The sequence below is a fragment of the Bombina bombina genome, chromosome 2 (genome assembly GCF_027579735.1).
Source record: "Bombina bombina isolate aBomBom1 chromosome 2, aBomBom1.pri, whole genome shotgun sequence".
In the NCBI taxonomy this organism is placed as follows: Eukaryota; Metazoa; Chordata; class Amphibia; order Anura; family Bombinatoridae; genus Bombina; species Bombina bombina.
The window spans coordinates 535,597,154-535,622,605 of NC_069500.1; the positions used below are offsets into that span (position 1 = coordinate 535,597,154).

At 43.3% G+C, this 25,452-nt stretch overlaps 1 protein-coding gene across 1 annotated transcript in view; it reads left to right on the forward strand.

The window, feature by feature from the left end:
* Nucleotides 1–25,452, forward strand: part of AUH (AU RNA binding methylglutaconyl-CoA hydratase) — a 1,048,717-nt gene that overhangs the window by 268,773 nt on the left and 754,492 nt on the right. The window contains exon 4 of the mRNA XM_053702385.1: nucleotides 13,384–13,470. Within this exon, the coding sequence (XP_053558360.1) occupies nucleotides 13,384–13,470 (87 nt within the window). The remainder of the gene's footprint in view (nucleotides 1–13,383; nucleotides 13,471–25,452) is intronic.

Below are 25,452 nucleotides of genomic sequence, written 5' to 3' on the forward strand. Positions count from 1 at the left end.
CATTAAAAATGTGCAATATGCATATATTAATAAACTTGCTGAGTGGGTAAAAGCCGCAAGATTTTTTTAAACGTCATAACTTAGGAATACATAGGAATGTTCCTCATGACAATTAAAAATGTCCTTGGTCCGGAAGGGGTTAAAGGGACATGAAACCCAAACATTTTCTGTCATGATTCAGATAGAGAATACAATTTTAAACAACTTTCTATTTTACTTCTATTATCTAATCTGTTTCATTCTCTTGATATCATTTGTTGAAGGAGCAGCAATGCACTACTAGTTTCTAACTGAACACATGGGTGAGCCAATCACTTTCAATATATATATGCAGCCACCAATCAACAGCTAGAACCTAGTTTCTCTGTTGCTCATGAACTTGCCTAGATAAAACTTCCAGCAAATGTTAACAAGAGAAGGAAGCAAATTAAATAATAGAAGTAAATTGGAAAGTTGTTTAATATTGTATTCTCTATCTGAATCTCGAAAGAAAAAATGTGGGTTTCATGTCCCTTTAAGGCCAAACTATTTGCTTTTAATTATTTAACTGTTAAAAGTAAATTTGATAACAGAAGTAAATTTAAAATTGTATGTTCAAATGGAACCATGAATGTTTAAATAAATTTTGACTTTCATTTTCCTTTAATGTAACAAAAGCCTTCTGTTGTTAAAAGGACAGTCAACTCAAAAATGTTATTGTTTAAAAAGATAGATAATCCCTTTATTACCCATTCACCCGTTTCTCTTGTTAAGTGTATCCAGTCCACGGATCATCCATTACTTGTGGGATATTCTCCTTCCCAACAGGAAGTTACAAGAGGATCACCCACAGCAGAGCTGCTATATAGCTCCTCCCCTCACTGCCATATCCAGTCATTCTCTTGCAACTCTCAACTAAGATGGAGGTCGTAAGAGGACTGTGGTGTTTTATACTTAGTTTATTTCTTCAATCAAAAGTTTGTTATTTTTAAATGGTACCGGAGTGTACTGTTTATCTCAGGCAGTATTTAGAAGAAGAATCTGCCTGCGTTTTCTATGATCTTAGCAGAAGTAACTAAGATCCTTTGCTGTTCTCACATATTCTGAGGAGTGAGGTAACTTCAGAGGGGGAATAGCGTGCAGGTTTTCCTGCAATAAGGTATGTGCAGTTAAAATATTTTTCTAGGGATGGAATTTTCTAGAAAATGCTGCTGATACCGAAGTAATGTAAGTAAAGCCTTAAATGCAGTGATAGCGACTGGTATCAGGCTTATTAATAGAGATACATACTCTTATAAAAGTGTATTTTAAAACGTTTGCTGGCATGTTTAATCGTTTTTTACATATGTTTGGTGATAAAACTTATTGGGGCCTAGTTTTTTCCACATGGCTGGCTTGAATTTTGCCTAGAAACAGTTCCCTGAGGCTTCCCACTGTTGTAATATGAGTGGGAGGGGCCTATTTTAGCGTTTTTTTGCACACCAAAAATTACAGACACAGACATCCAGCTTCTTCCTGCATGATCCAGGACTTCTCTGAAGGGCTCAAAAGGCTTCAAAAGTCGTATTGAGGGAGGTAAAAAGCCACAGTAGAGCTGTGGCAGTTGTTGTGACTGTTTAAAAAATGTTTTTGTCATTTGTTATTCCGTTTTTGGTATTAAGGGGTTAATCATCCATTTGCAAGTGGGTGCAATGCTCTGCTAACTTATTACATACACTGTAAAAATTTCGTTAGTGTAACTGCATTTTCTCCAACATAGGTGTGTCCGGTCCACGGCGTCATCCTTACTTGTGGGAATATTCTCTTCCCCAACAGGAAATGGCAAAGAGCCCAGCAAAGCTGGTCACATGATCCCTCCTAGGCTCCGCCTACCCCAGTCATTCTCTTTGCCGTTGTACAGGCAACATCTCCACGGAGATGGCTTAGAGTTTTTTAGTGTTTAACTGTAGTTTTTATTATTCAATCAAGAGTTTGTTATTTTAAAATAGTGCTGGTATGTACTATTTACTCTGAAACAGAAAAGAGATGAAGATTTCTGTTTGTAAGAGGAAAATGATTTTAGCAACCGTTACTAAAATCCATGGCTGTTCCACACAGGACTGTTGAGAGGAATTAACTTCAGTTGGGGGAACAGTGAGCAGTCTTTTGCTGCTTGAGGTATGACACATTCTAACAAGACGATGTAATGCTGGAAGCTGTCATTTTCCCTATGGGATCCGGTAAGCCATTTTTATTCAGACAGTAAATAAGGGCTTCACAAGGGCTTATTAAGACTGTAGACATTTTCTGGGCTAAATCGATTCATATATTACACATATTTAGCCTTGAGGAATCATTTAATCTGGGTATTTTGGTAAAATAATATCGGCAGGCACTGTTTTAGACACCTTATTCTTTAGGGGCTTTCCCTAATCATAGGCAGAGCCTCATTTTCGCGCCGGTATTGCGCACTTGTTTTTGAGAGGCATGACATGCAGTCGCATGTGTGAGGAGCTCTGATACATAGAAAAGACTTTCTGAAGGCGTCATTTGGTATCGTATTCCCCTTTGGGCTTGGTTGGGTCTCAGCAAAGCAGATACCAGGGACTGTAAAGGGGTTAAAGTTAAAAACGGCTCCGGTTCCGTTATTTTAAGGGTTCCTTCTCATTTAAATAAATGTGATTTATGTGACACTGAAAATGATGCCCAAGATGATTCCTCAAGTGAGGGGAGTAAGCATGGTACTGCATCATTCCCTCCTTCGTCTACACGAGTCTTGCCCACTCAGGAGGCCCCTAGTACATCTAGCGCGCCAATACTCCTTACTATGCAACAATTAACGGCTGTAATGGATAATTCTATCAAAAACATTTTAGCCAAAATGCCCACTTATCAGCGTAAGCGCGACTGCTCTGTTTTAGATACTGAAGAGCATGAGGACGCTGATGATAATGGTTCTGAAATGCCCCTACACCAGTCTGAGGAGGCCAGGGAGGTTTTGTCTGAGGGAGAAATTTCAGATTCAGGGAAAATTTCTCAACAAGCTGAACCCGATGTGATTACATTTAAATTTAAGTTGGAACATCTCCGCGCTCTGCTTAAGGAGGTATTATCCACTCTGGATGATTGTGAGAATTTGATCATCCCAGAGAAACTATGTAAAATGGACAAGTTCCTAGAGGTCCCGGGGCTCCCAGAAGCTTTTCCTATACCCAAGCGGGTGGCGGACATTGTAAATAAAGAATGGGAAAGGCCCGGTATACCTTTCGTCCCTCCCCCCATATTTAAAAAATTGTTTCCTATGGTCGACCCCAGAAAGGACTTATGGCAGACAGTCCCCAAGGTCGAGGGAGCGGTTTCTACTTTAAACAAACGCACCACTATACCCATAGAAGATAGTTGTGCTTTCAAAGATCCTATGGATAAAAAATTAGAAGGTTTGCTTAAAAAGATGTTTGTTCAGCAGGGTTACCTTCTACAACCAATTTCATGCATTGTCCCTGTCACTACAGCCGCGTGTTTCTGGTTCGATGAGCTAGTAAAGGCGATCGATAGTGATTCTCCTCCTTATGAGGAGATTATGGACAGAATCCGTGCTCTCAAATTGGCTAATTCTTTCACCCTAGACGCCACTTTGCAATTGGCTAGGTTAGCGGCAAAGAATTCTGGGTTTGCTATTGTGGCGCGCAGAGCGCTTTGGTTGAAATCTTGGTCAGCTGATGCGTCTTCCAAGAACAAACTCCTTAACATTCCTTTCAAGGGGAAAACGCTGTTTGGCCCTGACTTGAAAGAGATTATCTCTGATATCACTGGGGGTAAGGGCCACGCCCTTCCTCAGGATAGGTCTTTCAAGGCCAAAAATAAACCTAATTTTCGTCCCTTTCGTAGAAACGGACCAGCCCCAAGTGCTACGTCCTCTAAGCAAGAGGGTAATACTTCTCAAGCCAAGCCAGCCTGGAGACCAATGCAAGGCTGGAACAAGGGAAAGCAGGCCAAGAAACCTGCCACTGCTACCAAGACAGCATGAAATGTTGGCCCCCGATCCGGGACCGGATCTGGTGGGGGGCAGACTCTCTCTCTTCGCTCAGGCTTGGGCAAGAGATGTTCTGGATCCTTGGGCACTAGAAATAGTCTCCCAAGGTTATCTTCTGGAATTCAAGGGGCTTCCCCCAAGGGGGAGGTTCCACAGGTCTCAATTGTCTTCAGACCACATAAAAAGACAGGCATTCTTACATTGTGTAGAAGACCTGTTAAAAATGGGAGTGATTCATCCTGTTCCATTAGGAGAACAAGGGATGGGGTTCTACTCCAATCTGTTCATAGTTCCCAAAAAAGAGGGAACGTTCAGACCAATCTTAGATCTCAAGATCTTAAACAAGTTTCTCAAGGTTCCATCGTTCAAAATGGAAACCATTCGAACAATTCTTCCTTCCATCCAGGAAGGTCAATTCATGACCACGGTGGATTTAAAGGATGCGTATCTACATATTCCTATCCACAAGGAACATCATCGGTTCCTAAGGTTCGCATTCCTGGACAAGCATTACCAGTTCGTGGCGCTTCCTTTCGGATTAGCCACTGCTCCAAGGATTTTCACAAAGGTACTAGGGTCCCTTCTAGCGGTGCTAAGACCAAGGGGCATTGCAGTAGTACCTTACTTGGACGACATTCTGATTCAAGCGTCGTCCCTTCCTCAAGCAAAGGCTCACACGGACATAGTCCTGGCCTTTCTCAGATCTCACGGATGGAAAGTGAACGTGGAAAAGAGTTCTCTATCTCCGTCGACAAGGGTTCCCTTCTTGGGAACAATAATAGACTCCTTAGAAATGAGGATTTTTCTGACAGAGGCCAGAAAAACAAAACTTCTAAACTCTTGTCGGACACTTCATTCCGTTCCTCTTCCTTCCATAGCGCAGTGCATGGAAGTAATAGGTTTGATGGTAGCGGCAATGGACATAGTTCCTTTTGCGCGCATTCATCTAAGACCATTACAACTGTGCATGCTCAGTCAGTGGAATGGGGACTATACAGACTTGTCTCCGAAGATACAAGTAAATCAGAGGACCAGAGACTCACTCCGTTGGTGGCTGTCCCTGGACAACCTGTCACAAGGGATGACCTTCCGCAGACCAGAGTGGGTCATTGTCACGACCGACGCCAGTCTGATGGGCTGGGGCGCGGTCTGGGGATCCCTGAAAGCTCAGGGTCTTTGGTCTCGGGAAGAATCTCTTCTACCGATAAATATTCTGGAACTGAGAGCGATATTCAATGCTCTCAAGGCTTGGCCTCAGCTAGCAAAGGCCAAGTTCATACGGTTTCAATCAGACAACATGACGACTGTTGCGTACATCAACCATCAGGGGGGAACAAGGAGTTCCCTGGCGATGGAAGAAGTGACCAAAATCATTCAATGGGCGGAGACTCACTCCTGCCACCTGTCTGCAATCCACATCCCAGGAGTGGAAAATTGGGAAGCGGATTTTCTGAGTCGTCAGACATTACATCCGGGGGAGTGGGAACTCCATCCGGAAATCTTTGCCCAAATTACTCAACTGTGGGGCATTCCAGACATGGATCTGATGGCCTCTCGTCAGAACTTCAAGGTTCCTTGCTACGGGTCCAGATCCAGGGATCCCAAGGCGACTCTAGTAGATGCACTAGTAGCACCTTGGACCTTCAAACTAGCTTATGTATTCCCGCCGTTTCCTCTCATCCCCAGGCTGGTAGCCAGGATCCATCAGGAGAGGGCGTCGGTGATCTTGATAGCTCCTGCGTGGCCACGCAGGACTTGGTATGCAGATCTGGTGAATATGTCATCGGCTCCACCATGGAAGCTACCTTTGAGACGAGACCTTCTTGTTCAAGGTCCGTTCGAACATCCGAATCTGGTCTCACTCCAGCTGACTGCTTGGAGATTGAACGCTTGATCTTATCAAAACGAGGGTTCTCAGATTCTGTTATTGATACTCTTGTTCAGGCCAGAAAGCCTGTAACTAGAAAAATTTACCACAAATTATGGAAAAAATATATCTGTTGGTGTGAATCTAAAGGATTCCCTTGGGACAAGGTAAAGATTCCTAAGATTCTATCCTTTCTTCAAGAAGGATTGGAGAAAGGATTATCTGCAAGTTCCTTGAAGGGACAGATTTCTGCCTTGTCTGTGTTACTCCACAAAAAGCTGGCAGCTGTGCCAGATGTTCAAGCCTTTGTTCAGGCTCTGGTTAGAATTAAGCCTGTTTACAAACCTTTGACTCCCCCTTGGAGTCTCAACTTAGTTCTTTCAGTTCTTCAGGGGGTTCCGTTTGAACCCTTACATTCCGTTGATATTAAGTTATTATCTTGGAAAGTTTTGTTTTTGGTTGCAATTTCTTCTGCCAGAAGAGTTTCAGAATTATCTGCTCTGCAGTGTTCTCCTCCTTATCTGGTGTTCCATGCAGATAAGGTGGTTTTACGTACTAAACCTGGTTTTCTTCCAAAAGTTGTTTCTAACAAAAACATTAACCAGGAGATAGTCGTGCCTTCTTTGTGTCCGAAACCAGTTTCGAAGAAGGAACGTTTGTTGCACAATTTGGATGTTGTTCGCGCTCTAAAATTCTATTTAGATGCTACAAAGGATTTTAGACAAACATCTTCCTTGTTTGTTGTTTATTCTGGTAAAAGGAGAGGTCAAAAAGCAACTTCTACCTCTCTCTCTTTTTGGATTAAAAGCATCATCAGATTGGCTTACGAGACTGCCGGACGGCAGCCTCCTGAAAGAATCACAGCTCATTCCACTAGGGCTGTGGCTTCCACATGGGCCTTCAAGAACGAGGCTTCTGTTGATCAGATATGTAGGGCAGCGACTTGGTCTTCACTGCACACTTTTACCAAATTTTACAAGTTTGATACTTTTGCTTCTTCTGAGGCTGTTTTTGGGAGAAAGGTTTTGCAAGCCGTGGTGCCTTCCATTTAGGTGACCTGATTTGCTCCCTCCCTTCATCCGTGTCCTAAAGCTTTGGTATTGGTTCCCACAAGTAAGGATGACGCCGTGGACCGGACACACCTATGTTGGAGAAAACAGAATTTATTTTTACCTGATAAATTACTTTCTCCAACGGTGTGTCCGGTCCACGGCCCGCCCTGTTTTTTTAATCAGGTCTGATAATTTATTTTCTTTAACTACAGTCACCACGGTATCATATGGTTTCTCCTATGCAAATATTCCTCCTTAACGTCGGTCGAATGACTGGGGTAGGCGGAGCCTAGGAGGGATCATGTGACCAGCTTTGCTGGGCTCTTTGCCATTTCCTGTTGGGGAAGAGAATATTCCCACAAGTAAGGATGACGCCGTGGACCGGACACACCGTTGGAGAAAGTAATTTATCAGGTAAACATAAATTCTGTTTTTTCACTGTTATTTCAACATTTGGGAAAATTTGTGTTTCTTAAAGGCGCAGTAACGTTTTTTATTTTGCTTGTAAACTTGTTTTAAAGTGTTTTCCAAGCTTGCTAGTCTCATTGCTAGTCTGTTTAAACATGTCTGACACAGAGGAACCTACTTGTTCATTATGTTTGAAAGCCATGGTGGAGCCCCATAGGGGAATGTGTACTAAATATATTGATTTCACCTTAAACAGTAAAGATCAGTCTTTATCTATAAAAGAATTATCACCAGAGGTCGAGGGGGAAGTTATGCCGACTAACTCTCCCCACGTGTCAGACCCTTCGCCTCCCGCTCAGGGGACGCACGCTAATATGGCGCCAATTACATCAGGGACGCCCATAGCGATTACCTTGCAGGACATGGCTGCAATCATGAATAATACCCTGTCAGAGGTATTATCTAGATTGCCTGAATTAAGAGGCAAGCGCGATAGCTCTGGGGTTAGGAGAGATACAGAGTGCGCAAATGCTGTTAGAGCCATGTCTGATACTGCGTCACAGTATGCAGAACATGAGGACGGAGAGCTTCAGTCTGTGGGTGACATCTCTGACTCGGGGAAACCTGATTCAGAGATTTCTAATTTTAAATTTAAGCTTGAGAACCTCCGTGTATTGCTTGGGGAGGTATTTTTGCTCTGAATGACTGTAACACAGTTGCAATTCCAGAGAAATTGTGTAGGCTGGATAGATACTATGCGGTGCCGGTGTGTACTGACGTTTTTCCTATACCTAAAAGGCTTACAGAAGTTATTAGCAAGGAGTGGGATAGACCCGGTGTGCCCTTTTCCCCACCTCCTATATTTAGAAAAATGTTTCCAATAGACGCCACTACACGGGACTTATGGCAGACGGTCCCTAAGGTGGAGGGAGCAGTTTCTACTTTAGCAAAGCGTACCACTATCCCGGTTGAGGACAGTTGTGCTTTTTCAGATCCAATGGATAAAAAATTGGAGGGTTACCTTAAGAAAATGTTTATTCAACAAGGTTTTATTTTACAGCCCCTTGCATGCATTGCGCCTGTCACTGCTGCGGCGGCATTCTGGTTTGAGGCCCTGGAAGAGGCCATCCAGACAGCTCCATTGAATGAAATTATTGACAAGCTTAGAACGCTTAAGCTAGCTAACTCATTTGTTTCTGATGCCATTGTTCATTTGACTAAACTAACGGCTAAGAATTCCGGATTCGCCATCCAGGCGCGTAGGGCGCTATGGCTTAAATCCTGGTCAGCTGACGTGACTTCAAAGTCTAAATTACTCAACATTCCTTCCAAGGGGCAGACCTTATTTGGGCCTGGCTTGAAGGAAATTATTGCTGACATTACTGGAGGCAAGGGTCATACCCTTCCTCAGGACAGGGCCAAATCAAAGGCCAAACAGTCTAATTTTCGTGCCTTTCGAAATTTCAAGGCAGGAGCAGCATCAACTTCCTCCGCTTCAAAACAAGAGGGAACTGTTGCTCATTCCAGACAGGCCTGGGAACCTAACCAGTCCTGGAACAAGGGCAAGCAGGCCAGAAAGCCTGCTGCTGCCCCCAAGACAGCATAAAGGAACGGCCCCCTATCCGGAAACAGATCTAGTGGGGGGCAGACTTTCTCTCTTCGCCCAGGCGTGGGCAAGAGATGTTCAGGATCCCTGGGCGTTGGAGATCATATCTCAGGGATATCTTCTGGACTTCAAAGCTTCTCCTCCACAAGGGAGATTTCATCTTTCAAGGTTATCAGCAAACCAGATAAAGAAAGAGGCATTCCTAAGCTGTGTGCAAGACCTCTATCACCACTCACAAGAGTCTCCTTCCTAGGGACTCTTATAGATTTTGTAGAGATGAAGATTTACCTGACGGAGTCCAGGTTATCAAAACTTTTAAATGCTTGCCGTGTCCTTCATTCCATTCCACGCCCATCAGTGGCTCAGTGCATGGAAGTAATCGGCTTAATGGTAGCGGCAATGGACATAGTACCATTTGCGCGCCTGCATCTCAGACCGCTGCAATTATGCATGCTAAGTCAGTGGAATGGGGATTACTCAGATTTGTCCCCTCTACTAAATCTGGATCAAGAGACCAGAGATTCTCATCTCTGGTGGCTTTCTCGGGTCCATCTGTCCAAGGGTATGATCTTTCGCAGGCCAGATTGGACGATTGTAACAACAGATGCCAGCCTTCTAGGTTGGGGCGCAGTCTGGAACTCCCTGAAGGCTCAGGGATCGTGGACTCAGGAGGAGAAACTCCTCCCAATAAATATTCTGGAGTTAAGAGCAATATTCAATGCTCTTCTAGCTTGGCCTCAGTTAGCAACACTGAGGTTCATCAGATTTCAGTTGGATAACATCACGACTGTGGCTTACATCAACCATCAAGGGGGAACCAGGAGTTCCCTAGCGATGTTAGAAGTCTCAAAGATAATTCGCTGGGCAGAGTCTCACTTTTGCCACCTGTCAGCAATCCACATCCCAGGCGTAGAGAACTGGGAGGCGGATTTTCTAAGTCGTCAGACTTTTCATCCGGGGGAGTGGGAACTCCATCCGGAGGTGTTTGCTCAACTGGTCCATTGTTGGGGCAAACCAGAACTGGATCTCATGGCGTCTCGCCAAAACGCCAAGCTTCCTTGTTACTGATCCAGGTCCAGGGATCCGGGAGCAACGCTGATAGATGCTCTAGCAGCTCCTTGGTTCTTCAACCTGGCCTATGTGTTTCCACCGTTTCCTCTGCTCCCTCGACTGATTGCCAAAATCAAACAGGAGAGAGCATCGGTGATTCTGATAGCGCCTGCATGGCCACGCAGGACCTGGTATGCAGACCTAGTGGACATGTCATCTCTTCCACCATGGACTCTAATACAAGGTCCTTTCAATCATCCAAATCTAATTTCTCTGAGACTGACTGCATGGAGATTGAACGCTTGATTCTATCAAGGCGTGGCTTCTCTGAGTCAGTCATTGATACCTTAATACAGGCTCGGAAGCCTGTCACCAGGAAAATCTACCATAAGATATGGCGTAAATATCTTTATTGGTGTGAATCCAAGAGTTACTCATGGAGTAAGGTTAGGATTCCTAGGATATTGTCCTTTCTCCAAGAGGGTTTGGACAAAGGCTTTTGGTTTCTAACAGGAATATCAATCAAGAGATTGTTGTTCCATCATTGTGTCCTAATCCTTCTTCAAAGATGGAACGTCTTTTGCATAATCTGGACGTAGTCCATGCCTTGAAGTTTTACTTGCAGGCTACTAAAGATTTTCGTCAAACATCTGCCCTGTTTGTCGTTTACTCTGGACAGAGGAGAGGTCAAAAAGCTTCGACAACCTCTCTCTCCTTTTGGCTTCGGAGCATATTACGCTTAGCCTATGAGACTGCTGGACAGCAGCCCCCTGAAAGGATTACAGCTCATTCTACTAGAGCTGTGGCTTCCACCTGGGCCTTTAAAAATGAGGCCTCTGTTGAACAGATTTGCAAGGCTGCGACTTGGTCTTCGCTTCACACCTTTTCAAAATTTTACAAATTTGACACTTTTGCTTCTTCGGAGGCTGTTTTTGGGAGAAAGGTTCTACAGGCAGTGGTTCCTTCCGTTTAAGTTCCTGCCTTGTCCCTCCCATCATCCGTGTACTTTAGCTTTGGTATTGGTATCCCACAAGTAATGGATGATCCGTGGACTGGATACACTTAACAAGAGAAAACATAATTTATGCTTACCTGATAAATTTATTTCTCTTGTAGTGTATCCAGTCCACGGCCCGCCCTGTCCTTTTAAGGCAGGTCTAAATTTTAATTAAACTACAGTCACCACTGCACCCTATGATTTCTCCTTTCTCGTCTTGTTTCGGTCGAATGACTGGATATGGCAGTGAGGGGAGGAGCTATATAGCAGCTCTGCTGTGGGTGATCCTCTTGCAACTTCCTGTTGGGAAGGAGAATATCCCACAAGTAATGGATGATCCGTGGACTGGATACACTACAAGAGAAATACATTTATCAGGTAAGCATAAATTATGTTTTTAAAATGTATGACATAATACACTCATATGCACAAGATAGACTTGAATGTTACATGAATATTGTCAAATTAAATTAACATACTGAATTTAAAAAACAAAGGGTTATTGCTCACATCACTGCATCTGATTCAAAAGTCATTTCACATATACCGTTCATAAGATTGGAAAATGTCCGTATTGGCATGTACCTGTAATCGCACAGACTGCGATAATTTCCAATTGTTAAAGAAACCACCAATATGGTGACATATATAAATATTACTATTGATATCAATATGCCATTCATATGGAGGAGGAGAAAAAGATTAAAGGAAGCGTAGAAGCAATAGAAAGGAGAAAAATGTACATCAAGGAAAGTAATGAATGAAAAAGAGGGTTAGGGAAACTTGCGAGTCCTGGTGTGGGATATCCATGAGTGCCCGGTAAATATATTGTAGTATTTAGAATTTTGAGTTTTGTATATTTTATAATTTTTATAAATAAATTACTGTAAACGGCGAGTGCCTTCCGTTCTTCTGTTTTACATTATTTTTGAAGTTCACCCCGGGGGTTGATAAAGGTGTGAATGCTAGATCCTGATTCTTTATTTATTTATATATATATATATATATATATATATATATATATATATATATATATATATATATATTATATTCGGCCTAGGAGGTGTGTTGAGAGGTTGGTATATTACAAAGCGCCTGAACAGATTCTTACCAGTAGAACTTAAAGTGAAAGTAAATCCTAGCGTTTGACTTTTGAAACAAAAGGGGGCTTTCATTCATGAAGTATAAGATACTTCCTGTAGAAAGCTCCTTTATTTGTTTTAACTGATCGCCGTTTTTAGCTGCTACAGCAGCACACGGCTAAAAAATTTTTTTGCTAAGAGGTGACGTTTTCACCTCTTAGCCAATAGCCTTGTGGTAAATCCGGCTCCCATGGGCGCCAAGCCGGATTTACTGCACGGCTATTGGGTAAGAGGTGAAAACGTCACCTCTTAGCAAAAAACTATTTTAGCCGTGGGCTGCTGTAGCAGCTAAAAACGGCGATCGGTTAAAACAAATAAAGGAGCTTTCTACAGGAAGTATCTTATACTTCATGAATGAAAGTCCCCTTTATTTGTTTCAAAAGTCAATCCTAATGTTTGTAAAACGCTAGGATTTTCTTTTTACTTTAAGAAGAAAAATGCTGATTTGTTACGTTTGAAATATCTATATTCTTCCAAGGGGAAAAGCTCTGATTTTTTTTAAATACTATTAAAAACAGGGGCACTTTCATTCATCAAAGTTTAGAAAGCAGCCAATTTGATTAAAAACTTACCTTTGTTTTTTTGACAGCCAGAGCAGCTTCCCCCACCCGGAGATCCTCTCTTCATACATCATCAATGACTAATCCAGCTTCTTCCAATCACGGCTTTCCCCCCAGGGGAGTCATTGCCTGAGGCCATGCCGTGATTGGCGGAAGCTGGATTAGTCATTGATAACGTGTGAAGAGAGTATCTCCGGGTTGGGGAAGCTGCTCTGGCTGTCAAAAAAACAAAGGTAAGTTTTTAATCAAAATGGCTGCTTTCTAAACTTTGATGAATGAATGTGCCCTTGTTTTTAATAGTATTTAAAAAAAAACAGGCTTTCATTTATCAAAGTTTACCTTCACTTTAAGCTTGTTCCTAAATTAATATGAAATGATGAGATACAATCCTTCATTCTGCTGTATTTATGCTCTTTTGCTGATAGGAACAGCCCTCAAAAGCTTTATTCATATAGGACATGTCAGCAGAAGCCTGAAAATAAAATGTTTTAGTCAGAAAAAAACTAAGTACATCCTTTGGCCATTTTAAAATGTTTTGAAGAACTGTATAAAACTGTATGAAATTACCTAGTTGTATCTGTATCTAGTAGCTGCAGCAGTGTAAATGCACATGCATTGTAAAGGTCAGTTCATAATTTCCAGAAAAAAAGGTTTTGAAGAAATGTCTATAAACACAAAACTATTTTTTTAAATGATATCCTATTTTTTAGGAGCTGATCTAAAGGAAAGGGCCAAAATGCATCCAAGTGAGGTTGGACCATTTGTAACGAAGGCAAGAGCACTAATGAATGAATTTGGTAAGTTCCTTTACAGTCTGCTTAGTTTGCTGATGTTTCCAATTTTCATGTTTCGCTAACAGTACTCTACAAAAAGTAAAAAAAAAAAAAGATACATTATTATCAGAGAATTACTGTCATCCATTTAAAGTGAATTTCAAGTTTAATGAGAAAGTGCCTGGTTTTTAAAAATGCTTTACATTTAAGCGTCTTTTTTTCAAAAACTTAACTTTTCTTCTGTTATGTGTGATCAGTCCACGGGTCATCATTACTTCTGGGATATAACTCCTCCCCAACAGGAAATGCAAGAGGATTCACCCAGCAGAGCTGCATATAGCTCCTCCCCTCTACGTCAGTCCCAGTCATTCTCTTGCACCCAACGACTAGATAGGATGTGTGAGAGGACTATGGTGATTATACTTAGTTTTTATGACTTCAATCAAAAGTTTGTTATTTTACAATAGCACCGGAGCGTGTTATTACTTCTCTGGCAGAGTTTGAGGAAGAATCTACCAGAGTTTTTTACTATGATTTTAACCGGAGTAGTTAAGATCATATTGCTGTTCTCGGCCATCTGAGGGAGGTAAAATCTTCAGATCAGGGGACAGCGGGCAGATGAATCTGCATTGAGGTATGTAGCAGTTTTTATTTTCTGAATGGAATTGATGAGAAAATCCTGCCATACCGTTATAATGACATGTATGTATACACTTCAGTATTCTGGGGATGGTATTTCACCGGAACTACTCTGTTAAAAGTCACTAATCCTTTTAATAAGTATTTATCATGTTAAACGTTTTTGCTGGAATGTAGAATCGTTTACATTTCTGAGGTACTGAGTGAATAAATATTTGGGCATTATTTTCCACTTGGCAGTTGTTTGGTTTTAATTGTGACAGTTTCGTTTCTCTTCACTGCTGTGTGTGAGGGGGAGGGGCCGTTTTTGGCGCTCTTTGCTACGCATCAAAAAATTCCAGTCAGTTACTCTTATATTTCCTGCATGATCCGGTTCATCTCTGACAGATCTCAGGGGTCTTCAAACTTCTTTGGAGGGAGGTAGATTCTCTCAGCAGAGCTGTGAGAATTTTATATTGACTGTGAATAAAAACGTTGCTCTGTAATTTTTATGTCAAATTTAATTATTGTTATTTTACTAATGGGAACAAACCTTTGCTAAAAGTTGTGTTGTTTTAAAGTTTGATGCTATAACTGTTTTTCAGTTCATTGTTTCAACTGTCATTTAATCGTTTAGTACCTCTTTGAGGCACAGTACGTTTTTGCTAAAAAAAAAGATTATAACCAAGTTGCAAGTTTATTGCTAGTGTGTTAAACATGTCTGACTCAGAGGAAGATATCTGTGTCATTTGTTCCAATGCCAAGGTGGAGCCCAATAGAAATTTATGTACTAACTGTATTGATGCTACTTTAAATAAAAGTCAATCTGTACAATTTGAACAAATTTCACCAAACAGCGAGGGGAGAGTTATGCCGACTAACTCGCCTCACGCGGCAGTACCTGCATCTCCCGCCCGGGAGGTGCGTGATATTATGGCGCCTAATACATCTGGGCGGCCATTACAGATAACATTACAAGATATGGCTACTGTTATGACTGAAGTTTTGTCTAAATTACCAGAACTAAGAGGCAAGCGTGATCACTCTGGGGTGAGAACAGAGTGCGCTGACAATACTAGGGCCATGTCTGATACTGCGTCACAGCTTGCAGAGCATGAGGACGGAGAGCTTCATTCTGTAGGTGACGGTTCTGATCCAAACAGATTGGATTCAGATATTTCAAATTTTAAATTTAAATTGGAGAACCTCCGTGTATTACTAGGGGAGGTCTTAGCAGCTCTCAATGATTGTAACACCGTTGCAATACCAGAGAAACTGTGTAGGTTGGATAAATACTTTGCGGTACCGGCGAGTACTGACGTTTTTCCTATACCTAAGAGACTAACTGAAATTGTTACTAAGGAGTGGGATAGACCCGGTGTGCCGTTCTCACCCCCTCCAATATTTAGAAAGATGTTTCCAATAGACACCACCACTCGGGACTTATGGCAAACGGTCCCTAAGGTGGAGGGAGCAGTTTCTACTTTAGCTAAGCGTACCACTATCCCGGTGGAGGATAGCTGTGCTTTTTCAGATCCAATGGATAAAAAATTAGAGGGTTACCTTAAGAAAATGTTTGTTCAACAAGGTTTTATATTGCAACCCCTTGCATGTATCGCGCCGATTACGGCTGCGGCAGCATTTTGGATTGAGTCTCTGGAAGAGAACCTTAGTTCATCTACGCTAGACGACATTACGGACAGGCTTAGAGTCCTTAAACTAGCTAATTCATTCATTTCGGAGGCCGTAGTACATTTAACCAAACTTACGGCTAAGAACTCAGGATTCGCCATACAGGCACGTAGGGCGCTGTGGCTAAAATCCTGGTCAGCTGATGTTACTTCTAAGTCCAAATTACTTAATATACCTTTCAAGGGGCAGTCTTTATTTGGGCCCGGTTTGAAAGAAATTATCGCTGACATTACAGGAGGTAAGGGCCACGCCCTACCTCAAGACAAAGCCAAAGCTAAGGCTAGACAGTCTAATTTTCGTCCCTTTCGGAATTTCAAAACAGGAGCAGCATCAACCTCCACTGCACCAAAACAGGAGGGAGCTGTTGCTCGTTACAGGCAAGGCTGGAAGCCTAACCAGTCCTGGAACAAGAGCAAGCAGGCCAGGAAACCTGCTGCTGCCCCAAAGACAGCATGAACCGAGAGCCCCCGATCCGGGACCGGATCTAGTGGGGGGCAGACTTTCTCTCTTCGCCCAGGCCTGGGCAAGAGATGTTCAGGATCCCTGGGCGCTAGAGATCATATCTCAGGGATACCTTCTAGACTTCAAATTATCTCCCCCAAGAGGGAGATTTCATCTGTCAAGATTGTCAACAAACCAGATAAAGAAAGAAGCGTTTCTACGCTGTGTACAAGATCTGTTATTAATGGGAGTGATCCATCCGGTTCCGCGGTCGGAACAAGGACAAGGGTTCTACTCAAACCTGTTTGTGGTTCCCAAAAAAGAGGGAACTTTCAGGCCAATCTTAGATTTAAAGATTCTAAACAAATTCCTAAGAGTTCCATCGTTCAAAATGGAAACTATTCGGACAATCTTACCCATGATCCAAAAGGGTCAGTACATGACCACAGTGGATTTAAAAGATGCTTACCTTCACATACCGATTCACAAAGATCATCACCGGTATCTAAGGTTTGCCTTCTTAGACAGGCACTACCAGTTTGTAGCTCTTCCATTCGGATTGGCTACGGCTCCAAGAATCTTCACAAAGGTTCTGGGTGCCCTTCTGGCGGTACTAAGACCGCGAGGGATTTCGGTAGCTCCGTACCTAGACGACATTCTAATACAAGCTTCAAGCTTTCAAACTGCCAAGTCTCATACAGAGTTAGTTCTGGCATTTCTAAGGTCGCATGGATGGAAAGTGAACGAAAAGAAGAGTTCTCTTTTTCCTCTCACAAGGGTTCCATTCTTGGGGACTCTTATAGATTCTGTAGAAATGAAGATTTACCTGACAGAAGACAGGTTAACAAAGCTTCAAAATGCATGCCGTGTCCTTCATTCCATTCAACACCCGTCAGTAGCTCAATGCATGGAGGTGATCGGCTTAATGGTAGCGGCAATGGACATAGTACCTTTCTCCAACATAGGTGTGTCCGGTCCACGGCGTCATCCTTACTTGTGGGATATTCTCTTCCCCAACAGGAAATGGCAAAGAGCCCAGCAAAGCTGGTCACATGATCCCTCCTAGGCTCCGCCTACCCCAGTCATTCTCTTTGCCGTTGTACAGGCAACATCTCCACGGAGATGGCTTAGAGTTTTTTAGTGTTTAACTGTAGTTTTTCATTATTCAATCAAGAGTTTGTTATTTTCAAATAGTGCTGGTACGTACTATTTACTCAGAAACAGAAAAGAGATGAAGAATTCTGTTTGTATGAGGAAAATGATTTTAGCAACCGTAACTAAAATCCATGGCTGTTCCACACAGGACTGTTGAGAGCAATTAACTTCAGTTGGGGGAACAGTTTGCAGTCTCTTGCTGCTTGAGGTATGACACATTCTAACAAGACGATGTAATGCTGGAAGCTGTCATTTTCCCTATGGGATCCGGTAAGCCATGTTTATTACGATTGTAAATAAGGGCTTCACAAGGGCTTATTTAAACTGTAGACTTTTTCTGGGCTAAATCGATTGATTATTAACACATATTTAGCCCTGAGGAATCATTTTATCTGGGTATTTTGATATAATAATATCGGCAGGCACTGTTTTAGACACCTTATTCTTTAGGGGCTTTCCCCAAGCATAGGCAGAGTCTCATTTTCGCGCCGGTGTTGCGCACTTGTTTTTGAGAGGCATGGCATGCAGTCGCATGTGAGAGGAGCTCTGATACTTATAAAAGACTTCTGAAGGCGTCATTTGGTATCGTATTCCCCTTTGGGTTTGGTTGGGTCTCAGCAAAGCAGATACCAGGGACTGTAAAGGGGTTTAAAGCTTAAAACGGCTCCGGTTCCGTTATTTTAAGGGTTAAAGCTTCCAAAATTGGTGTGCAATATTTTCAAGGCTTTAAGACGCTGTGGTGAAAATTTGGTGAATTTTGAACAATTCCTTCATGTTTTTTCGCAATTGCAGTAATAAAGTGTGTTCAGTTTAAAATTTAAAGTGACAGTAACGGTTTTATTTTAAAACGTTTTTTGTATTTCTGATCAAGTTTATGCCTGTTTAACATGTCTGAACTACCAGATAGACTGTGTTCTGAATGTGGGGAAGCCAGAATTCCTATTCATTTAAATAAATGTGATTTATGTGATAATGACAATGATGCCCAAGATGATTCCTCAAGTGAGGGGAGTAAGCATGGTACTGCATCATTCCCTCCTTCGTCTACACGAGTCTTGCCCACTCAGGAGGCCCCTAGTACATCTAGCGCGCCAATACTCCTTACTATGCAACAATTAACGGCTGTAATGGATAATTCTGTCAAAAACATTTTAGCCAAAATGAACCCTTGTCAGCGTAAGCGTGGCTGCTCTGTTTTAGTTACTGAAGAGCATGACGACGCTGATATTAATATCTCTGAAGGGCCCCTAACCCAATCTGAGGGGGCCAGGGAGGTTTTGTCTGAGGGAGAAATTACTGATTTAGGGAACATTTCTCAGCAGGCTGAATCTGATGTGATTACATTTAAATTTAAATTGGAACATCTCCGCATTTTGCTTAAGGAGGTATTATCCACTCTGGATGATTGTGAAAATTTAGTCATCCCAGAGAAACTATGTAAAATGGACAAGTTCCTAGAGGTGCCGGGGCTCCCAGAAGCTTTTCCTATACCCAAGCGGGTGGCGGACATTGTTAATAAAGAATGGGAAAGGCCCGGTATTCCTTTCGTCCCTCCCCCCATATTTAAAAAATTGTTTCCTATGGTCGACCCCAGAAAGGACTTATGGCAGTCAGTCCCCAAGGTCGAGGGAGCGGTTTCTACTTTAAACAAACGCACCACTATTCCAATAGAGGATAGTTGTGCTTTCAAAGATCCTATGGATAAAAAATTAGAAGGTTTGCTTAAAAAGATGTTTGTTCAGCAGGGTTACCTTCTACAACCCATTTCATGCATTGTCCCTGTCACTACTGCCGCATATTTCTGGTTTGATGAACTGCTTAAGGTGCTCGATAGTGACTCTCCTCCTTATGAGGAGATTATGGACAGAATCAATGCTCTCAAATTGGCTAATTCTTTCACTCTAGACGCCTCTTTGCAATTGGCTAAGTTAGCGGCTAAGAACTCTGGGTTTGCTATTGTGGCGCGCAGAGCGCTTTGGTTGAAATCTTGGTCGGCTGATGCGTCTTCCAAGAACAAGCTACTAAACATTCCTTTCAAGGGGAAAACGTTGTTTGGTCCTGACTTGAAAGAGATTATCTCTGATATCACTGGGGGTAAGGGCCATGCCCTTCCTCAGGATCGGCCTTTCAAGGCAAAAAATAGACCTAATTTTCGTCCCTTTCGTAAAAACGGACCAGCCCAAGGTGCTACGTCCTCTAAGCAAGAGGGTAATACTTCTCAGGCCAAGCCAGCTTGGAGACCAATGCAAGGCTGGAACAAGGGAAAGCAGGCCAAGAAACCTGCCACTGCTACCAAGACAGCATGAAATATTGGCCCCCGATCCGGGACCGGATCTGGTGGGGGGCAGACTCTCTCTCTTCGCTCAGGCTTGGGCAAGAGATGTTCTGGATCCTTGGGCGCTAGAAATAGTCTCCCAGGGTTATCTTCTGGAATTCAAGGGACTTCCCCCAAGGGGGAGGTTCCACAGGTCTCAGTTGTCTTCAGACCACATAAAAAGACAGGCGTTCTTACATTGTGTAGAAGACCTGTTAAAAATGGGAGTGATTCATCCTGTTCCATTAAGAACAAGGGATGGGGTTCTACTCCAATCTGTTCATAGTTCCCAAAAAAGAGGGAACGTTCAGACCAATCCTAGATCTCAAGATCTTAAACAAATTTCTCAAGGTCCCATCGTTCAAGATGGAAACCATTCGAACTATCCTTCCTTCCATCCAGGAAGGTCAATTCATGACCACGGTGGATTTAAAGGATGCGTATCTACATATTCCTATCCACAAGGAACATCATCGGTTCCTAAGGTTTGCATTCCTGGACAAACATTACCAGTTCGTGGCGCTTCCTTTCGGATTAGCCACTGCTCCAAGGATTTTCACAAAGGTACTAGGGTCCCTTCTAGCGGTGCTAAGACCAAGGGGCATTGCAGTAGTACCTTACCTGGACGACATTCTGATTCAAGCGTCGTCCCTTCCTCAAGCAAAGGCTCACACGGACATTGTCCTGGCCTTTCTCAGATCTCACGGCTGGAAAGTGAACGTGGAAAAGAGTTCTCTATCCCCGTCAACAAGGGTTCCCTTCTTGGGAACAATTATAGACTCCTTAGAAATGAGGATCTTTCTAACAGAGGCCAGAAAAACAAAGCTTCTGGACTCTTGTCGGATACTTCATTCCGTTCCTCTTCCTTCCATAGCTCAGTGCATGGAAGTGATCGGTTTGATGGTGGCGGCGATGGACATAGTTCCTTTTGCGCGCATTCATCTAAGACCATTACAACTGTGCATGCTCAGTCAGTGGAATGGGGACTATACAGACTTGTCTCCGAAGATACAAGTAAATCAGAGGACCAGAGACTCACTCCGTTGGTGGCTGTCCCTGGACAATCTGTCTCAAGGGATGATGTTCCACAGACCAGAGTGGGTCATTGTCACGACCGACGCCAGTCTGATAGGCTGGGGCGCGGTCTGGGGATCCCTGAAAGCTCAGGGTCTTTGGTCTCGGGAAGAATCTCTTCTACCGATAAATATTCTGGAACTGAGAGCGATATTCAATGCTCTTCAGGCCTGGCCCCAGCTTGCGAGGACCAGGTTCATACGGTTTCAATCAGACAACATGACGACTGTTGCGTACATCAACCATCAGGGGGGAACAAGAAGTTCCCTAGCGATGGAAGAAGTAACCAAAATTATTCTTTGGGCGGAGTCTCACTCCTGCCACCTGTCTGCTATCCACATCCCAGGAGTGGAAAATTGGGAAGCGGATTTTCTGAGTCGGCAGACATTGCATCCGGGGGAGTGGGAACTCCATCCGGAAATCTTTGCCCAAGTCACTCACCTGTGGGGCATTCCAGACATGGATCTGATGGCCTCTCGTCAGAACTTCAAAGTTCCTTGCTACGGGGCCAGATCCAGGGATCCCAAGGCGGCTCTAGTGGATGCACTAGTAGCACCTTGGACCTTCAAACTAGCTTATGTGTTCCCGCCATTTCCTCTCATCCCCAGGCTGATAGCCAGGATCAAGCAGGAGAGGGCGTCGGTGATCTTGATAGCTCCTGCGTGGCCACGCAGGACTTGGTATGCAGATCTGGTGAATATGTCATCGGCTCCACCTTGGAAGCTACCTTTGAGACGAGACCTTCTTGTTCAGGGTCCGTTCGAACATCCGAATCTGGTTTCACTCCAGCTGACTGCTTGGAGATTGAACGCTTGATTTTATCGAAGCGAGGATTCTCAGATTCTGTTATCGATACTCTTGTTCAGGCCAGAAAGCCTGTGACTAGAAAGATTTACCACAAAATTTGGAAAAAATATATCTGTTGGTGTGAATCTAAAGGATTCCCTTGGGACAAGGTTAAGATTCCTAGGATTCTATCCTTCCTTCAAGAAGGATTGGACAAAGGATTATCTGCTAGTTCCCTGAAGGGACAGATTTCTGCCTTGTCGGTATTACTTCACAAAAAGCTGGCAGCTGTGCCAGATGTTCAAGCCTTTGTTCAGGCTCTGGTTAGAATCAAGCCTGTTTACAAACCTTTGACTCCTCCTTGGAGTCTCAATTTAGTTCTTTCAGTTCTTCAGGGGGTTCCGTTTGAACCCTTACATTCCGTTGATATTAAGTTATTATCTTGGAAAGTTTTGTTTTTAGTTGCGATTTCTTCTGCTAGAAGAGTCTCAGAATTATCTGCTCTGCAGTGTTCTCCTCCTTATCTGGTGTTCCATGCAGATAAGGTGGTTTTACGTTCTAAACCTGGTTTTCTTCCAAAAGTTGTTTCTAACAAAAACATTAACCAGGAGATTATCGTACCTTCTCTGTGTCCAAAACCAGTTTCAAAGAAGGAACGTTTGTTGCACAATTTGGATGTTGTTCGCGCTCTAAAATTCTATTTAGATGCTACAAAGGATTTTAGACAAACATCTTCCTTGTTTGTTGTTTATTCAGGTAAAAGGAGAGGTCAAAAAGCAACTTCTACCTCTCTCTCTTTTTGGATTAAAAGCATCATCAGATTGGCTTACGAGACTGCCGGACGGCAGCCTCCCGAAAGAATCACAGCTCATTCCACTAGGGCTGTGGCTTCCACATGGGCCTTCAAGAACGAGGCTTCTGTTGATCAGATATGTAGGGCAGCGACTTGGTCTTCACTGCACACTTTTACCAAATTTTACAAGTTTGATACTTTTGCTTCTTCTGAGGCTATTTTTGGGAGAAAGGTTTTGCAAGCCGTGGTGCCTTCCATTTAGGTGACCTGATTTGCTCCCTCCCTTCATCCGTGTCCTAAAGCTTTGGTATTGGTTCCCACAAGTAAGGATGACGCCGTGGACCGGACACACCTATGTTGGAGAAAACAGAATTTATGTTTACCTGATAAATTTCTTTCTCCAACGGTGTGTCCGGTCCACGGCCCGCCCTGGTTTTTTTAATCAGGTCTGATATTTTATTTTCTTTAACTACAGTCACCACGGTACCATATGGTTTCTCCTATGCAAATATTCCTCCTTAACGTCGGTCGAATGACTGGGGTAGGCGGAGCCTAGGAGGGATCATGTGACCAGCTTTGCTGGGCTCTTTGCCATTTCCTGTTGGGGAAGAGAATATCCCACAAGTAAGGATGACGCCGTGGACCGGACACACCGTTGGAGAAAGAAATTTATCAGGTAAACATAAATTCTGTTTTTGCACGCCTACACCTCAGACCGCTGCAATTGTGCATGCTAAGTCAGTGGAATGGGGATTACTCAGATTTGTCCCCTACTCTGAATCTGAATCAAGAGACCAGAAATTCTCTTCTATGGTGGCTTTATCGGCCACACCTGTCCAGGGGGATGCCATTCAGCAGGCCAGACTGGACAATTGTAACAACAGACGCCAGCCTACTAGGTTGGGGCGCTGTCTGGAATTCTCTGAAGGCTCAGGGACTATGGAATCAGGAGGAGAGTCTCCTTCCAATAAACATCCTGGAATTGAGAGCAGTTCTCAATGCCCTTCTGGCTTGGCCCCAATTAACAACTCGGGGGTTCATCAGGTTTCAGTCGGACAACATCACGACTGTAGCTTACATCAACCATCAGGGAGGGACAAGAAGCTCCCTAGCAATGATGGAAGTATCAAAGATAATTCGCTGGGCAGAGTCTCACTCTTGCCACCTGTCAGCAATCCACATCCCGGGAGTGGAGAACTGGGAGGCGGATTTCTTGAGTCGCCAGACTTTTCATCCGGGGGAGTGGGAACTTCATCCGGAGGTCTTTGCCCAAATACTTCGACGTTGGGGCAAACCAGAGATAGATCTCATGGCGTCTCGCCAGAACGCCAAACTTCCTCACTACGGGTCCAGATCCAGGGATCCGGGAGCGGTTCTGATAGATGCTTTGACAGCACCTTGGAACTTCGGGATGGCTTATGTGTTTCCACCCTTCCCGCTGCTTCCTCGATTGATTGCCAAAATCAAACAGGAGAGAGCATCAGTGATTCTAATAGCGCCTGCATGGCCACGCAGGACTTGGTATGCAGATCTAGTGGACATGTCATCCTGTCCGCCTTGGTCTCTACCTCTAAGACAGGACCTTCTGATACAGGGTCCATTCAAACATCAAAATCTAACTTCTCTGAAGCTGACTGCTTGGAAATTGAACGCTTGATTTTATCAAAACGTGGTTTTTCTGAGTCGGTTATTGATACCCTGATACAGGCTAGGAAGCCTGTTACCAGAAGGATTTACCATAAAATATGGCGTAAATACCTATACTGGTGCGAATCCAAAGGTTACTCCTGGAGTAAGGTTAGGATCGCTAGGATATTGTCCTTTCTACAAGAAGGTTTAGAAAAGGGTTTATCAGCTAGTTCATTAAAGGGACAGATTTCAGCTCTGTCCATCTTGTTACACAGGCGTCTGTCAGAAAATCCAGACGTCCAGACCTTTTGTCAGGCTTTAGCTAGGATCAAGCCTGTGTTTAAAGCTGTTGCTCCGCCATGGAGTTTAAACTTAGTTCTTAACGTTTTACAGGGTGTTCCGTTTGAACCCCTTCATTCCATTGATATAAAATTGTTATCTTGGAAAGTTCTGTTTTTAATGGCTATTTCCTCGGCTCGAAGAGTCTCTGAGTTATCAGCCTTACATTGTGATTCTCCTTATCTGATTTTTCACTCAGACAAGGTAGTTCTGCGTACTAAACCTGGGTTCTTACCTAAGGTAGTCACTAACAGGAATATCAATCAAGAGATTGTTGTTCCATCCTTGTGTCCAAATCCTTCTTCAAAGAAGGAACGTCTTCTACACAATCTGGATGTAGTTCGTGCCCTCAAGTTCTACTTGCAGGCAACTAAAGATTTTCGCCAAACTTCTTCCCTGTTTGTCGTTTATTCTGGACAGAGGAGAGGTCAAAAAGCTTCTGCTACCTCTCTCTCCTTTTGGCTTCGTAGCATAATACGTTTAGCCTATGAGACTGCTGGACAGCAGCCTCCTGAAAGAATTACAGCTCACTCCACTAGAGCTGTGGCTTCCACTTGGGCCTTTAAGAATGAGGCCTCTGTTGAACAGATTTGCAAGGCTGCAACTTGCTCTTCGCTTCATACTTTTTCCAAATTTTACAAATTTGACACTTTTGCTTCTTCGGAGGCTATTTTTGGGAGAAAGGTTCTTCAGGCAGTGGTTCCTTCTGTATAATGAGCCTGCCTATCCCTCCCGTCATCCGTGTACTTTTGCTTTGGTATTGGTATCCCAGAAGTAATGATGACCCGTGGACTGATCACACATAACAGAAGAAAACATAATTTATGCTTACCTGATAAATTCCTTTCTTCTGTTGTGTGATCAGTCCACGGCCCGCCCTGTTTTAAGGCAGGTAAATATCTTTTAAATTATACTCCAGTCACCACTTCACCCTTGGTTACTCCTTTCTCGTTGATTCTTGGTCGAATGACTGGGACTGACGTAGAGGGGAGGAGCTATATGCAGCTCTGCTGGGTGAATCCTCTTGCATTTCCTGTTGGGGAGGAGTTATATCCCAGAAGTAATGATGACCCGTGGACTGATCACACAACAGAAGAAAGGAATTTATCAGGTAAGCATAAATTATGTTTTTCTTTATGAAAACAGCCCAGCGATCTTCCGCCCG